General features: G+C 55.3%; 6 protein-coding genes across 6 annotated transcripts; 4 read left to right on the plus strand and 2 right to left on the minus strand.

The window, feature by feature from the left end:
- Positions 1-194: 194 nt before the first annotated feature.
- Positions 195-2,983, plus strand: A1O7_03173 (uncharacterized protein; the record flags this gene model as incomplete). The annotated part of the gene is made up of 5 exons (XM_007757199.1): positions 195-266; positions 358-1,145; positions 1,237-1,347; positions 1,399-1,896; positions 1,963-2,983. The coding sequence occupies 5 exons, from the start codon at positions 195-197 to the stop codon at positions 2,981-2,983; spliced, it is 2,490 nt and encodes an 829-aa protein (XP_007755389.1).
- A 1,453-nt stretch (positions 2,984-4,436) lies between these two features.
- On the minus strand, positions 4,437-6,029 carry A1O7_03174 (catalase; the record flags this gene model as incomplete). The annotated part of the gene is made up of 3 exons (XM_007757200.1): positions 4,437-5,333; positions 5,384-5,749; positions 5,802-6,029. The coding sequence occupies 3 exons, from the start codon at positions 6,027-6,029 to the stop codon at positions 4,437-4,439; spliced, it is 1,491 nt and encodes a 496-aa protein (XP_007755390.1).
- Positions 6,030-7,029: 1,000 nt separating this feature from the next.
- A1O7_03175 (uncharacterized protein) lies at positions 7,030-8,262 on the plus strand (the record flags this gene model as incomplete). Its single annotated transcript, XM_007757201.1, has 1 exon — positions 7,030-8,262. One exon carries the CDS (start codon positions 7,030-7,032, stop codon positions 8,260-8,262), a length of 1,233 nt encoding a protein of 410 aa, XP_007755391.1.
- A 404-nt stretch (positions 8,263-8,666) lies between these two features.
- Positions 8,667-10,048, plus strand: A1O7_03176 (uncharacterized protein; the record flags this gene model as incomplete). The annotated part of the gene is made up of 2 exons (XM_007757202.1): positions 8,667-9,003; positions 9,051-10,048. 2 exons carry the CDS (start codon positions 8,667-8,669, stop codon positions 10,046-10,048), a joined length of 1,335 nt encoding a protein of 444 aa, XP_007755392.1.
- A 496-nt stretch (positions 10,049-10,544) lies between these two features.
- Positions 10,545-11,309, minus strand: A1O7_03177 (uncharacterized protein; the record flags this gene model as incomplete). The annotated part of the gene is made up of 1 exon (XM_007757203.1): positions 10,545-11,309. One exon carries the CDS (start codon positions 11,307-11,309, stop codon positions 10,545-10,547), a length of 765 nt encoding a protein of 254 aa, XP_007755393.1.
- A 1,482-nt stretch (positions 11,310-12,791) lies between these two features.
- Positions 12,792-15,465, plus strand: A1O7_03178 (uncharacterized protein; the record flags this gene model as incomplete). The annotated part of the gene is made up of 2 exons (XM_007757204.1): positions 12,792-14,430; positions 14,483-15,465. 2 exons carry the CDS (start codon positions 12,792-12,794, stop codon positions 15,463-15,465), a joined length of 2,622 nt encoding a protein of 873 aa, XP_007755394.1.
- Positions 15,466-15,560: the final 95 nt, after the last annotated feature.

A 15,560-nucleotide genomic window follows, 5' to 3' on the forward strand; every position in this document is an offset into this window, starting at 1 on the left:
GTCGCGGAGTCTTATTTCAGCCCACTTACGTATCCCATCGAGACCGGAGGGTCCAGCGACATGTGTCCGATTGCGTAGGATTCGTCCTGCTACCACTCACCGGACGCATCCCTGCTCTTCCGCGCCACCTAATTCCAACCTCATCCAGGCGAATCTCAGTCTGACAGCGAGCTTCGACGAAGCCAGCTCGGCGCATGGAGAACAGACTCCCAGGTGTGGAATACGCAGATCGTGCCTGCAATGCCTGCAGACAGCGTCGCGTCAAGGTAGGCTGTCCCTAGGTTCTCCGCCTTTTTGAATCCGATATTCTTGCCCGCTAGCTCTTCTTGGGTGCTTGGCTCGCTCACACTTGACCAGTGTGACAAGAGGCTACCCGCATGTCTGCGGTGTGAGAAGCTTGGAAGGCCCTGTACCGGCTATGACCTGGAGCGAAAGTTCCTCGATGAAGGAGTCAAGGTCCGAAGAAAGTACGATGGGAACTTCCAATCCCCGGACTTTGCTAGGGCGGTAGTAGCCTCTCCGCCCAGTGTCGGTGCGGCTGCCGGTATAGGTGCCGTGCATGGACAGAGAATCAATCTCCCTCCGATACAAGGAGATTTCAAATTCAACCCAAGCCTTCCGGCCATCCCCCAAATAATATCACCACCGACCTCTTCTGCACATCATCTGCCAAGCATACAAGCAGGCCCGGAGGATAGCGGGACTTCAGCCTCTAACATACAGTTCCCTGCCTTTGGGGTGCTCAATGAGCAGAGCCCCAGCTCTAAACCATTTCCAGGCACGCCTCCTCAACCTCAGGCCAGTCTGTCACCACGATTGACAGCTCCGACCAACTTTCAATATGCACCACCACCTCCTCAACCGCCACAAGAATATGCCCACAACGTACATCAGGAACAGACCACGGCCAAGTTGCTACATGGGAAGCCAGAGTATGCTCCGTCCGACTTGGACTCTTCCGTGAGCGTCGACGAAGACTATTTCGATCTCGACATCGAAACCTATTATTCCAAAGGAAATAATGCCTGTGGTTTCATCCCGGGTCTGCCGGTGATCCTCACGGACGCCAATCCGCCTGAAACAGACGACGACTTTCTGACGAGTGACTTTGGTTCCGTCAGTGGAAGGTCTTCCGTTTACGACGGGTAAGCTGCTGCAAATTAGAGTCCACTTATTCAGGATGCTGCGGTCGAAGCGCGCCTCAGCGAATATGTGCTGACAAGTATCAAACTCTAGCATTGAGGGGAACCGGGCCAGCCGCTCGGAGTACAGCCAAAAATACTTGCACGAAAAGACGACGGAGCTGGCCTGCTTGACACGGCATTTTGTGCAATCGGTCTCACCATCGTGAGTTGACGAGCGCTGATTCTGTGCCACCGTGTGTCTGACTGCCACCAGCATGGACCTTTTCGATCTCGATACATACTTCAGTCGGATAGTGCCGCTGAAGGCTGTTCAGAATGTCATGCTGCGATCCGCGATGGCTGCGGTAGCAGCAAATCAGATCGGTCAGATGATGGCCAATCACTCGCCGTTGGAAGACCTGCAGCACCTCCTACCCTTTGTCGGAGAAGGTGGTACACTGCAACATACTGACTGGTTCTACAAGGCTGCGAACTACTACGATCGCGGCATATCATACTTGAGAATCTTTCTCCAACGCTGGCTCAGCGATACAAGTAACGAAGGGCTGACGGGGCACGCGTCGAGGTATAACTCGGGCAGACATCTATCTGAAGGTAGCAATAGCGGCGCCCTCAGCGCTACTCCCAACAAGCGACGGCGCATAAGCCGGGGACAACCCTCGGATGGTGCGGACATGGAGGCTTTAGTTGCTGCAATATCCGTTTTTTCTCTGTATGAGTCGTTGGATAATTTTGCAGACGACTGGTCACAGTAAGTCCTTCTGGCATTCGGGACATTCTTCTCGTGGATGTGTCAATATGCTCACCTGGCTCCCAGACATCTTGATGGGTTCAAGGCGCTCCTGGAGAGTAAGATCCTGCCACAGGCAGTGCAGTCTGTGCCTCGTCCCCGCGCCGACCCTTTTATATCTATGAAGGCCGGCCGAGCCGCGTTCTGGAATTTCGCTCGTGCCGACTACCTGGCAGCTTACGTCAACCACTCGAAGACTCGACTTGATCCCGATAATTTGACCATGTGGAAAGCTGCAGGTCTGCCCGTCATGGATGATGGCACCCTAAATTACAATGATCCCTCGACTCCAATCAATGCGATTGTGTCATACCAACCGGGCGACCGAGAGGATTTGGTGTCGTGCACTCTGATATGGATCGTTCTCCGGACGATGAACTTCATCGCGCCACAAGACGATATGCCAGGCGGTACGACGGGCACGCCACGACCTTTCGACAGTCCCGCCGCTGCAGCGCTCGGCAGGCCTAGTTCAGAGCCGGGGACGCCAAGCGGCATCCAGCCCCGGGTGGCTCGGTGGCGCCAGCTACGCCGACAGCTGGAAGATTGGTACGACAACTTGCCCTTCACCTTTCAACCGTACGCGATCGCGGCGGCAGGGGCACAACACCCCTCGGATCTTCTGCCAGATGGGAGACCGCGGTTTGCGAGATTGTTTTTCAGCGTCCCGATGTGTGCGGCTGCTCTTCAACTCTACCACTTTGCCCAAATCCTCCTCCTTCTGAACCAACCCGTGGACGAACACGACGCGAGACATCCCGCAAACCGACTTCGGATGTTCCGACAAGTAGCCGAAGAATCAGAGCATCACAGCCGTCAGATCTGCGGCATCGCCCTGGGCAAGCCACCCCCGGCTGTCAGCAGACAGATGGTGCACTCGCTCTACCTGGCTGGATCCTGCTTTGAGGAGAAGGAAGATCGGGCCGTCGTGCTGGAATTGCTGGCAAACATCGCCAAGGAGGCCGGCAGTCCGACGGCTCCTCGGATCAGGGAGCTGAAGGAGCAATGGGGCTGGCAGGACGAGCCCAAGGTGCGAGAGATATCATGACATGACCACAACGGGAAGAACGTGCGAGAGATCTCATGATGACTATAACGGGAAGAACGTGCGGGAGATCTCACCACCACCACAACGGGAAGAACACTGCGAACGCGAAAGCAGCAAGGGGTACGGCGTACAGTATAATGCATGATGCATGCTCCTTTACGGAAAGCACAAGCTCTACAAAGCGGCACGCTCTGGGAAAATGTGGAACAGTACTGCCAATTTCAAATAACTAAACCAGGAATATATGATAATGATGCCTTGATGACCAACCATCTACCTAAGTACATCCATATGGCGGCTCGGAGCCAGGACCTGGATCACGGGCCATGAAAGTGCTATCCACATATCCGCATCCTGACTCACTCACACGAATCAGGGAAACATAGGTACGGAGCACAGAAGAAGAGTACCTACCTCCCTACCTGGGTATGACGACGCAAAATGTTCATAATACCGGTGAAGATACCTAATTACATGCCGCTCGACCTGCACCGGACTCATAATCACCACATTTTGTCTAGGCCAAGCGTCGATGGTTGGCCACTTCAGCAACCAGATTAGGGTGCCGCAAGTTCTTTACATGTCCCAACTACTGTACACACGGCGGCGACTTGCCGGGCCGTGAGTGAGCGTGCATACGTGCATGCTGGGGGAAACCAATATTTCACCCGCCTTCCTAGCTGATTAGGACCCCCACCTGATAGACAATCACATCCTTGACCGCTCGCGTCTTGCGCCGTGCGTCTTGAGTCCTTGATTACATTAGTGCCGACTCTACCCTGGGAGGGGCGCAGTAGGCTAACTGTACGCTGTACCGGACACGCGCGCACATTATGTACCTAAGTAGACATGGAAGTGCACGGGTCGCGTTCACACGGTATTAATGTACCCTACAGTACCTACCTAGACAAGTGCCACGGCTATAACGCAAGACAGGCTCGGCGAAATAAATACCTAATTACGGCAAGGTCACGGTTCGCTGCTTTCGGATGATACGAGCGAGACAGAGCAGAGCAGAGCACGCGGCACCACGCCCGGGCTGCACTGGCCTTGACTCTGATCGGCCGATTGCCCTGTCGAGCCTGTGTAGAGGATGTGCGTTGTGAGTTGTGGGTTGTGATTTGTCAAGAGAAGTAGGACGACAAGGCTGGCGAGGCTAAGAAAGTGAAGCTGGAAATGAGGCTGTCAATAGCGGTGACTTTCTCGCGCTCACGCACCTGGAGGCAGCGCCGCAGCGTACAGCACATGTAGGTGAACAAGTGGGTGTTGATTGTCGAGCCATCAGGAACGATAGGATATCGGTTGATGGATGATACCAAACCTTGCTATTCTTACACGAGACTATGTATGTATTGGATGGATGTAATCAATTACCTCGTTTATCAGTCTGATTGGCCCGTCCATTGCCTCCGTTGCTTCTGTTATTTAGGTTGCCGCCACTGCCGGACGGTCTTTACTCTTCTGGACTCAACCCCTTCTCCGCCCTCACTCTCTCCGTCTCGCTGCGCACCCTCGCACCAAGATTCTTGTTCACGCGGTCGAACATGCCGTACGTGCGCTCCCGCACCTCCTTGACGGCTGCGAAGAGGTGCACACTGATGTTGTGCACCAAGTGCTCCTGCTGGCCCTCCGTCCTGCCCAGTACTTCCCACAGCATGTTTGGTTGCACAAAGTCCTCGTCCGTGACGGGCTGCAGGTTGTGGACAGCTTGGCAGATCCAGGTTTCATGGGCGGCGTCAATGGGCCGATCCACGGGTAAATAGGTGTTGGGCTTCAGAGGGGAGGGGTAGTTCGGGTTGGCGCCGTAGTTCTTGTACGCGACCGCCATGGGGCCATCACGCTGGAACGGAGCGTAGGCATGCAGAGGGCGATTCACCGGGATTTGTTGGTAGTTCACGCCCAGCCGGTGGCGGTGACTGTCCGAGTAGGAGAACAGGCGCGCTTGGAGCATTGGGTCGGCCGAGGGTTCAATCCCGGGGACCAGATGCGCCGGGGAGAATGCCAGCTGTTCAACTTCGGCGAAGAAGTTCTCTGGGTTGCGGTTCAAGGTCATCTTGCCGACAGGGCGGAGAGGGACTTCCGAATGAGGCCAGACCTTTGTAACGTCAAGGATGTTCCACCTGAACTTTTCGGCGTCCTTGGGATCCAGCACTTGGACATATAGTGTCCATGTCGGGAACTCGCCCCGTTCGATGGCGTCGAATAGGTCCTCTGTGGAATAGTCGGGATTGCTAGCGCTGAGTGCCACTGCCTCTTCGTTCGTCATGTCGGCATGGCCTTGGCCCGATTTGACGTGGAACTTGACGTACTTGAACGTGCCGTCGTTCGTGGTGAATTTGAAGGTGTGGCCCTGTGAACGGCTGTCAGCTTCTGTAGCGCCGGGAACCAGAAAGTACTCACCGAGAAGGTATCGCAATTCCGGAACGTCCGAGGTGTACCCCGATCGCTGAACAGCTGAACCACCTGGTGAGCGGACTCTTGGTTGCTGGACAAGAAGTCCCAAAACATGGTCGCATCTTTCAGATTGTTGCGAGGGTTCCGCTTCTGGGTATGGATAAAGGTGGGGAATTTGACGCCGTCGCGGATGAAGAAGATGGGAGTGTGGTTGCCGACTAAGTCCCAGTTGCCCTCTTCTGTGTAGAATTTGATTGCGAAGCCTCGAGGATCACGCGCCGAGTCCGAGGAGCCTTTCTCACCACCAACCGTGGAAATGCGGACAGCGACGTTCGTCTTCTTGCCTACGTGACTGAATAGATCGGCAGACGTCTGAGAATTACGTTAGTGCATGAATCCCTGGTCAAGGAGCAATGGGACGTACCAGATCGGTAATGTCATGAGTGACCACAAATTCCCCGAATGCACCTGCACCTTTCGCGTGGACTACACGCTCGGGAATACGTTCTCTATCGAAGTGTGCGAGGAGGTCAATGAGGTGGAAGTCTTGCAGTAGGATGGGTCCATGGGGGCCGACTGTCTGGGAGGCAGTGGCAAAGGTGACTGGACGACCGTTGGAGGTGGTGTAGATGGGGCCTGCAGTCGCTGCCATTGCTATATATCTTTTGCTGTGTAGGGGATTCTATTGTTGGGTTCTGTTGTTCTCGGTGGTCTGCTTGCCTTTTCTTTCGAACTGTCTGTGGTCCCGATCAATAGATATGTGCCTTTCAAAAGCCCTCCAGGGCAGTCCAGCTTCGACTGAGCAGGCATAATGACGTGCTGCGGGATTGCCGGTCTTCAGACAACTGCTGTCGTTGCTCGGAATGCGTCGATACACCTACTACTGTTGTCCCCTTGTCGGTCACTTATTATTGGCAGGGACGACTGCTGAATAAGGGAATCGAGTCTGCGGACTGCATTGTGATTGCTAAGCTTGCTAGCCATTGCGTATCCAGAGGAGAACTCGATGTTGAGCACAACGGACACACTATGTCGTTCGCAAGGCGGCGATGTCGTTGTTGATGGCTCTCTGCCCGTTGATGGCATGGAGAACGACTGGCCGCTAAGGAAACCAATTCCGCAGTCGCTGTCCGTTACCACAAGCGGCATTCACCACCGAGCTCGGATCAGTGAGCGGAATTGCCTCTTAGGGAGTTCGGAAGCGAGCGCCAAGGCCGCGTTCAAGCAGCAAGCGCTGCTCTAAAGAAGATTGGTGAAAATCCAACTCCTGGCGCCGTCAATTCCCGAGGATCCCGCCATTTTATGCGCAGCAGGCACAATTTGACATGGTGCCAGACTGATTCTAATTTTCTCACCGTCGCATAGCAGGTGGATTGCAATTAGGCAAGGATGCGCGCACTTAATGTTGGGCGTCAGGGCGGGCAAGTCAAATATAAAGTGAGGCGGTCGATACGGTGAGAGTGAGTCTTGGGCATCAAGGCGTCAAACCCTTCTCCTTGAAACAGATCTGCAGAGCCCCCTCGGACCACGCGCCTCATACAAAAACACAGCCGCGCTTTTTCTTGACGTGTCAACAGATATTTTAGGAGAAGATCATTGCACAAGTAAAGAAGGTGCTCCAACACGCTCAGTACCAACTCCCACCGAACGCCATGTCTACCCCGACAATCAAAGTCCTGGGTGTGTCTGTGGCAGAGGCATCCGGGTCGAGTACTGACAAGAAAGTGAATTCTCGGTCGACATTGAGATTGCATGGACGAGTTACTGTCTACAACCAAGATGGCACTTTCGACACAGTCCGCATACGGCTACAGGGCGCTGTACGCACCCAGATAGGGTCGCAGGTTGCGCTTGAGAAGATTCCTGCCACCAGCGTTACCAAGACGAACCTCGATTTCAAGCCCGTCTATTCCACAACTCGACAGCTGACCGAAGAACAATATTTGGACTTTACATGTGCTGTTCCGACTCCCAGACATGGCGCCCCGGAAGCATTCGTGCCTTCAATGACGCTGTCCGGCACCACATACCTCACTAAAGTCACAGCGCTGACGAACAGAGAGCTGTTGCAAGGCTCCTGTGAGGTGCTTTACACCCTCGAGGCGGACTTCCTGCGATCGGAGACCAGTAAGCTGGTACGCAGGATCAGCTGTCCCGTCGACATCTCATCGAGCCTGGCTCCTCTGCGTGCCGAGGTGACATCCTCGGGTCCATCCGACAGGGTAGAGAAACTTGCAAAACCGCAACTGCGGTCCCTGAACAGGTTTCGCGGGACTCAGTCGCAGCCAGGATTGTCGATCGAGGTACCGAAGATGCTTGGATGCATCGTCCCTGACGCCTCAACTGTATCCACTGGCTGCCGGCGGCTCACGGTGCCCATCTTGGTCAACGTCTCGCTGCCGTCAAACGTTCGGCGGCAGTCGCAATCCCTCTTAGAAAATGAACAGCTGAAACTTTCTGTGAAGGCGAAGTGGTTCACGAGGAGGACGTTCACCACCGGCTCTTCTGCCGTGGAATCTACTATCCACAGTGATCGGGTCTCGACTCAAAACTACGCTGTTACCCTGCCGCCGTTGTACAAGTCCAGCACCGAAAGCTCGAAATACACAACCACAGTCGAGCTGGACCTCCTCCTGCCCGAATCCATCTTAACACCGACCATCTCCACCGACATCCTGAACATCAATCACACACTCGACCTCAACATGAAGTTTGAGACCAGCGGGGACAACTTGTTGAGGAGTTCTTTCACCACCAACTTCAGTCTGCCAGTCGCACTTGGTGCTTCGCAGGCGAATTCGATGGTCAGCCTGCGCACCTTCGACCTTCTTCTGGGACTTGTTGAGGAGCAATTTCTTTTCGCTCCGCCACCATACGTGTACTAATTTTTCTGGATGCATAGCATGACTTGTGAGCATTTGCAGGCGTTTGTGGGCATCTATCTTATACCCTCGCGAGCATCAACGGACACTAGACTTGGATACGATGAAAGGAATGGACAGCGGGATGATATATGTAAGAATATCTTGATAGACAAGGCGCATGATAGGAACGACGTTTTCCTCACAAGACATGAATGATCATAGAGTGTCCACCATTATTGATCTTGATCAAGTGCTCACGGCCTTGCTGCTACATTGTCGCAAAAGACAGGCGTCGGAAAAATAGACTCCGGGGTCCGATGTCGTATGGACGTGACAACCCTCCGCACCTCCATCTCACTTCGCCATGTCGACCACAGACAAGCATTCCTTTGTGTCGGCCGTTGAGCCCCTAGACAGCCTGCAAGATGTTGAGCGGGATACTGCTCTTCAATCAGAAGGGCGAGAACCTCATCTTCCGCGCTTTTCGTCCTGACTGTCGGCCGCGATTGGCAGACATCTTCCGCATCCAAGTGATTTCCAATGCGCAGGTCAGGTCACCCATTCTGACCCTGGGTTCAACCACATTCAGCCATGTGAAGCACGAGAACATCTATATCGTGGCTGTCACGAAAAGCAACGCCAACGCCGCCGTGATCTTCGAATTCGTCTACCGATTCATTGCGCTGGGAAAGCAGTACTTCGGCAAGTTTGATGAAGAAGCAGTCAAGAACAACTTTGTGCTCATCTACGAGCTACTAGACGGTAACGAGGACAAGGATGCCCTGGTCAACTCTCTAACGCACTTACAGAAATTCTCGACTTTGGCTACCCTCAAAACACCGACATCGACGTCCTCAAGCTGTACATTACTCCTGACAACATCTCATCCGCTATTCGATCCGTCTCCGCACCTGCCGCCGACACCTCCAAAATCACAATGCAGGCGACGGGCGCACAGTCGTGGCGTAGAGGGGACATCAAGTACCGAAAGAATGAGGCGTTTGTGGACGTAATCGAGGACGTCAATCTGCTCATGAGTGCCACCGGGACGGTCCTGCGCGCGGACGTGACGGGTCAGATTGTCATGAGGGCATACCTCAGCGGCACACCAGAATGTAAATTTGGTCTCAATGATCAACTCGTGGTGGGCCACATTGCACCAGGCATGGACGGGCCCGTGGGAAATCCCAATACGAGACGAAAGGCCACCCGAGCTGCGGCTGGCTCTGTGACCTTGGAGGATTGCCAGTTTCACCAATGCGTCCAGCTCGGCAAGTTCGAGACGGACAGGACGATCTCCTTCGTTCCGCCAGATGGAGAGTTCGAAATGATGCGCTATCGAGCCGTTGAGAACGTCAACCTCCCGTTCAAGGTCCATGCTATTGTTCGCGAAGTGGGGACTACAAAGGTCGAATACAGTATTGCCGTCAAAGCCAACTATGGAAGCAAACTGTTCGCGACCAATGTCGTGGTGAGGATCCCGACACCCTTGAACACGGCGAACATCACAGAAAGGACCACGCAAGGCAAGGCCAAGTACGAACCGGAAAGCAACTGCATTGTGTGGAAAATTGCACGATTCGTTGGGGGCAGCGAGTTCGTCCTCAGCGCCGAAGCTCATCTCACCAGCATGACGAATCAAAAAGCCTGGTCACGACCTCCCTTGAGCATGAACTTTTCTCTGCTCATGTTTACCAGCTCTGGGCTGCTGGTGCGTTACTTGAAGGTGTTCGAGAAGAACAACTACAGCAGTGTCAAATGGGTCCGCTACATGACCAAGGCCGGAAGCTACGAGATACGATTCTGAAGGAGCCGCGCTACGAGCGGGCAGATGACCAGCCAGAAATGTTGGTCTGCATTGTGCTCGAGTGCAGCGTTCCAAATCGGCATGTCCGGATTTGGTGATGGTCAGCCCGAGTACGAACCGGTATCAGGGCCGGCATCCTGTACGGCCATGGTTCCAGGCTCTGTCACTTCGGGCACCCGGGGAAATGGCTCGAATGGCTACCGTGTGCACCTCACTCGATCATTGATACGACCATGGAATCGGTCAGCACATGAAGCTCAAAGCACGGACACGCATCTAAGCAGATTCGGAGCGTCACTTGGCCTAGGCGGTGGAATGCTTGTAGGCTTTTGAAACTTGGACGTCTAAAACGATCAAGCGACCTTGAGGTTCAGTCATGGAGCAACCGTGATGTGCCGTGAAGTGCCAGTTCGCTGGAACTAGCCGAAGAAGCTATTTATACAGTCAAGAATGATGCCGGGAAAGGTCGCGGGCCAGTTGGTGGCACGCAGTGCCATCACCAACTCGACATGTCCAAATTTGTCCTCGAGATTCTTCCACCTCTTCTCAATCCAACATTGCCCTCACCCACCAGCAAAGACCAACGTCTTTCAAGACTGTCACTGTCCTTACCCAGTATTTTCGCACAGTCGTTCCAATCGCGCTTCGATAGCTTGAGCTTCTCGAGAACCGTCTCAACCAACACACGGTCATCGGCATCGGTCCACATCCCGTCATCTGGTGAAGGAGACGACCCGTACGCCGAATCCTCGTCCGAGTGACGCGTGGGGGAACTGGTGGTTGGCATGTCGAGTTCCACCTCCTCGACAGGGCTTTCTAGTGCGCGAAAATCATCGGCTGACAAGCCAAGCGGCATTGACAAAGGTATCCTCCGCCGCCTTTTTGGCGTCCGGACGGGTTCTGGTGTGCGCTGGCAGTCTTCCATGACGACGTCTGAGCCCACATCCTCAAATTCGCTTCGCCTTCTCTTGTTTGCGCCCCTTTGTGGTCGCGGTTCCACCTTTGCTGATAACACGCGCTCTTCTGATGGCGCAAAAGGATTGGATAGCATTCGAGGCGGTTTTGGTGCCGTAGACTGGTTTGCGCCGGGCGCGCCCAGGATTGCTTGAAGCGCGCGACAACTCGACGAGAGCGGATGTGGCTGCGTGTTGATGGACAATGCTGATTGATATGCGCCGAAAGATGGAAGCTTGGGTCGAGATGGCCTCGATTGAGGATGCAGGCCACCACCGTCGCACGAGAATGCGGATGGCAGCAACATGGTCGGTGCGCTTCGGATTGCGCGTATTGATTCGTGAGTCTATGTCGATGCGCCGGAGCTGTCAACGACGCGCGAACAGGCGCGGCAAAGGGGAAAAGAAAGGCGCAAGTTCCCTGAGGTGTGCACGGAGTACTGGAGCTGGGGATCTATCATTTGATGATAATGTGACTCGACGCAGGGGGGGCGTTTGTTGGCGGTGTGAGATGGACACCGAAAGCTGCAGGTGAGAGGAATGCGGGAGGATCTACAGGAATGCGCCGGGAGGAAGGTGGGCGGCCGCTGTCAAAGCCAAAGGGAAAGGCCCGAAGCACAGTTTGACTAGTCCAGGGCCACGCCTGGGGAGCTCGAGCTTCGAGGGAGGGTGAGACAAGCTGTCGGCGTTGGCGAGTTCCGGTCTAGGGAACGCGTCAAGCCTCCGTCGTCATCTAAATCCCTCACTAAGCCCCATCAGTCGCTGGGTGAGAGCTCCTTTACGCGTGGTTCCTACTTCAAGCTGTGTTCTGTGAAGGTGTACTTGGTTCCCGTCCTTGGATCGAGTATTTTGCCTGTGATCGCAGGCCTGGAGTTCGGGTTCCTATTTACACGGCGGGGTCCTGCACGTTGAACTCTAGCACTGCAAGGTCCAACGCTCATGCAGCGATCACCGCTACTGGATAAGTACGAGCTACACCGTATCGATTGGCGCCGGAGATTTGTTATCGCGAACCTGGTCGAAGCCCACAGCGCAGTTGAGCCAACCCAAGACTGGTGAGCGTGCTGCAAATCGATAAGGAAACGCAATTTGAGGGATGAGCTGCCGGACTATGGGCTTGGTGCTTCGACTGTGGCCCACTTCGACGCGTGAAAACTGCGAAGTCGCGAAACCGACGCGCTAAAGCCGCAAACGGAAAGGTTCGCAGCGCCTGGACCATGTCCCCTCACAAGGCTGCAGGCTGCAAGGCTGCGCTCGACGCACATTCTTCGACCGATCTGGGCTTGTTCCTCTACATGTTAATGCGTTGCTGCTCATCCAACCCATCTTCTGTTTTCGTCCTGGCAGGGATATTGCTTTGCACCATGAGCTGAGGCGGACCACTTCCGGCAGCTGGGCACCAATTGTTTCGCCGCCCCGGTCACACGATCCAGACCTCGTTGCCGCAAACAAAGGTATTATCTGGTTGCATTGTCTGGCAACATATCCTCCTACCACGTGCATCCTGCTGCTTGCGAATGTTCGTCTGGCGTCTTTGTTCTGTGTCTTTCCCGGTCAGCTGTCGTCCACGCTCGCTGCCATGTGATAGGTTTGTAGCATCATGTCTTCGGCGACATCATCGAACAATGCCTTCCTCGGCCTTTTGCGGCCAGTTTACATCCCAAAGCAGCGAGACGAGTTCTTTGCACATAATCTGAAAGAGCAAAAGGTGGCCACTGTCCGCCTTCTTCCACGTCCTGGTCCCCAGGCTGGCCCATTTCGTTGCGTGAGGTCTATCATACGTGATCAAGATGAGGAGCTTCCACAGTGCCTTTCTGACCATAGTGCTCAGCTTGGCATTCGGCCATGTCGATGCCTTCTGGCGTATGGTCTGCAGTACTGTCCAGGTAGGCCGGATCGACCCTATAGTTAACCCTGGCGGTATCTCCGGTCATTGTCACACCATTGCCGGACCGAACAACATCAACACCACGTCGGACTTCGACAGTCTTCAGGCCGCCTACTGCACTTCCTGCAGCATTCAGAAGGACAAGAGCGCCTACTGGACCCCGAACTTGTACTACAGATACCGCAATGGTTCGTACCAGGAAGTCCCCCACGACGGCACTGTGGTATACTATCTGGACCGTGGTGTCGATGTAGCCAATATGCAAGCTTTCCCGAAGGGCTTCCGCATGCTTTCGGGTGATGCGGCTGCCCGATCGTTTGATAAAACCTTGACGTACGGCGACAAGTTGAATGGTGGCCGGCCTGTGGGCAATCGTGCCAGCTTTGCCTGCCTGGACAGCAGTGGCCCGCAACCAGAAACCCCAGGCTTCAAGTCGACCAAATGCGACTCCGGCCTTCGAGCCCAGATCCACTTCCAGAGCTGCTGGGATGGCGTGAACTTGTACAAGAGCGATCAATCCCACGTTGCATACCTCTCTGGGATTGACAATGGCATCTGTCCCCCAACCCATCCTATCCTCCTGCCCCATCTGTTCTTCGAAGTCATCTACTCTGTCAAGAGCGTCGATCAGTCCGGCGGTGGCATGTTTGTCTTCTCCCAAGGCGACACAACAGGCTATGGCTTTCACGGCGATTTCCTCAACGGCTGGGACCCTGACGTCCTCGGCGCGGCCATTGACCAGTGCATGGGTGATGGCGCCACCAACGATGGACAGATCGGTCTCTGCCCACCGCTGCAGGCTTCTGTCGACCCGTACTTCAGCCAGAACTGTCCCGAACAAGCTCCGATCGTCAACGAAACCGTCCACGGTTTGCTGAAAGTTCTGCCCGGTTGCAATCCCCCGACAGGAGGTCCAATTCGTGCCACTCAAAACATCTGCCCTATCCAACCCAAGCTCAACTACATTGCCAACCAAGACTGGAAGAGTCGCTCCGTGGCCAAGCCCGGCGATAAATTGGGCGCGTGGCAGTACATGGGCTGTGCTTTCGATGCCGGCAACCCCCGACCCTTGTCAGCCGCGACATACAGCACTCAAACGGGCATGACAATCGAGACCTGCACGGCTTACTGCAAGTCAAAGGGCTATTTCTACGCTGGCTTGGAGTTTTCAAGCCAATGCTACTGCGGAGGGACCCTGCAGCAGCCAATTCAGTCCCCGCTCAATTGCTCGCAGCAGAATTACATGACCTGCAGCGGCGACACGTTCAAGTTTTGCGGTGGCAAGGAACTCATGCAGGTGTGGAATGACACCTCTTACACCGGTCCCGCTCCCAAGGGTGTCCCCGTGCCCGGTCAGACCACGTTGACAGTGCCGAACAACGGCGGAACCGCTACTTATGCCGGCTGTTACCTGGAAGGTGTCGGCAGCCGAGCGCTCCAGGGCCCTTCCTTCTCCAACACCACGGGCATGACGCTCGAGATGTGCGCGGCGTTCTGCTCGCAGAGCCAGTCTGCTTTTTTCGGCACCGAGTATTCTCAAGGTAAGCCATTCTGACCACACTTTGTTCCCAACTTACTTACCTTTCCTCTCAGAATGCTATTGCGGCAACAGCACCACGACTGCGACGACCTCGCAATCCAACTGTTCGTTCTCCTGCAAAGGCGACAATACCGAACTCTGCGGTGCAGGCTCCCGCCTGTCTGTGTGGGGCTTGGACAAGTACAAGGCCAACGCTGGAAGCTCCGGCACAGGTACGGGCACAGGCACGGGCACCTCGGGCGGCGGCTCGTCCTCCGCCACGGCGAGTGCCATCCCCGCGGCGACCAACGTGGCGTCCCTGGGCTGCTACGGCGAGACCGGCAACCCCCGCGCCCTCACGGCGCTGTACACCTCCGGCTCGACCATGTCCGTGGACCTGTGCGCGCAAAAGGCCCAGGCCCTCAACCTGCAGTACTTCGGCCTCGAGTACGCGTCGCAGTGCCTGGCCGGGAGCGTGCTAAATCCCGCATCCACGCCCATCGCGTCTTCAAAATGCAGCATGAAGTGCGCGGGCAATTCGGCCCAGACGTGCGGCGGCTCCAACGCCATCAGCCTGTACAACAACACGCAGTACATCAAGCCGTCCAACCCGAACCCGGTCAACGTGCCGAACCAGCCGGGCAGCCAGTACGGCTACGTGGGCTGCTACACGGAGGGCAATGGCGCGCGGGCCCTCGGCCCCACAGACAAGGTCGGCTCGGCCGCCACGCCGGCGTCGACGTCGCTGACCGTCGAGGTGTGCGCGGCGTTTTGCTTCTCAAAGGGCTACAGCTGGATGGGCGTGGAGAATGGCAACCTGTGTTTCTGCAATGCCGCGGGGCCGATCAACTCGGCCGTGTTGGCCCCCGAGGGCGAGGCCGGCTGCAACGTCACTTGCGCGGGTAATGCCACACAGAACTGTGGTGCGGGGAGCCGATTGAATGTGTATCAGTTGAAGAGTGGAAGTGGGAGTGCAAGGTTCGCGGGTGCCACTGTCGCGAACACCAACTCGACGACGAAGACGGGGAAGAGGGGTCTGAGGTTCAAGGTGTGGTAAAAAAACACAGTGAACAGACAGGGGAGCCAGACAAGGACGGGGTTGAAGCAAAGAAAAAAACCGCCCGGGTTATCTTATGCTATGTCTTACTGTAT

The sequence above is a fragment of the Cladophialophora yegresii genome (genome assembly GCF_000585515.1).
Source record: "Cladophialophora yegresii CBS 114405 chromosome Unknown aczIN-supercont1.2, whole genome shotgun sequence".
Classification (NCBI taxonomy): domain Eukaryota; kingdom Fungi; phylum Ascomycota; class Eurotiomycetes; order Chaetothyriales; family Herpotrichiellaceae; genus Cladophialophora; species Cladophialophora yegresii.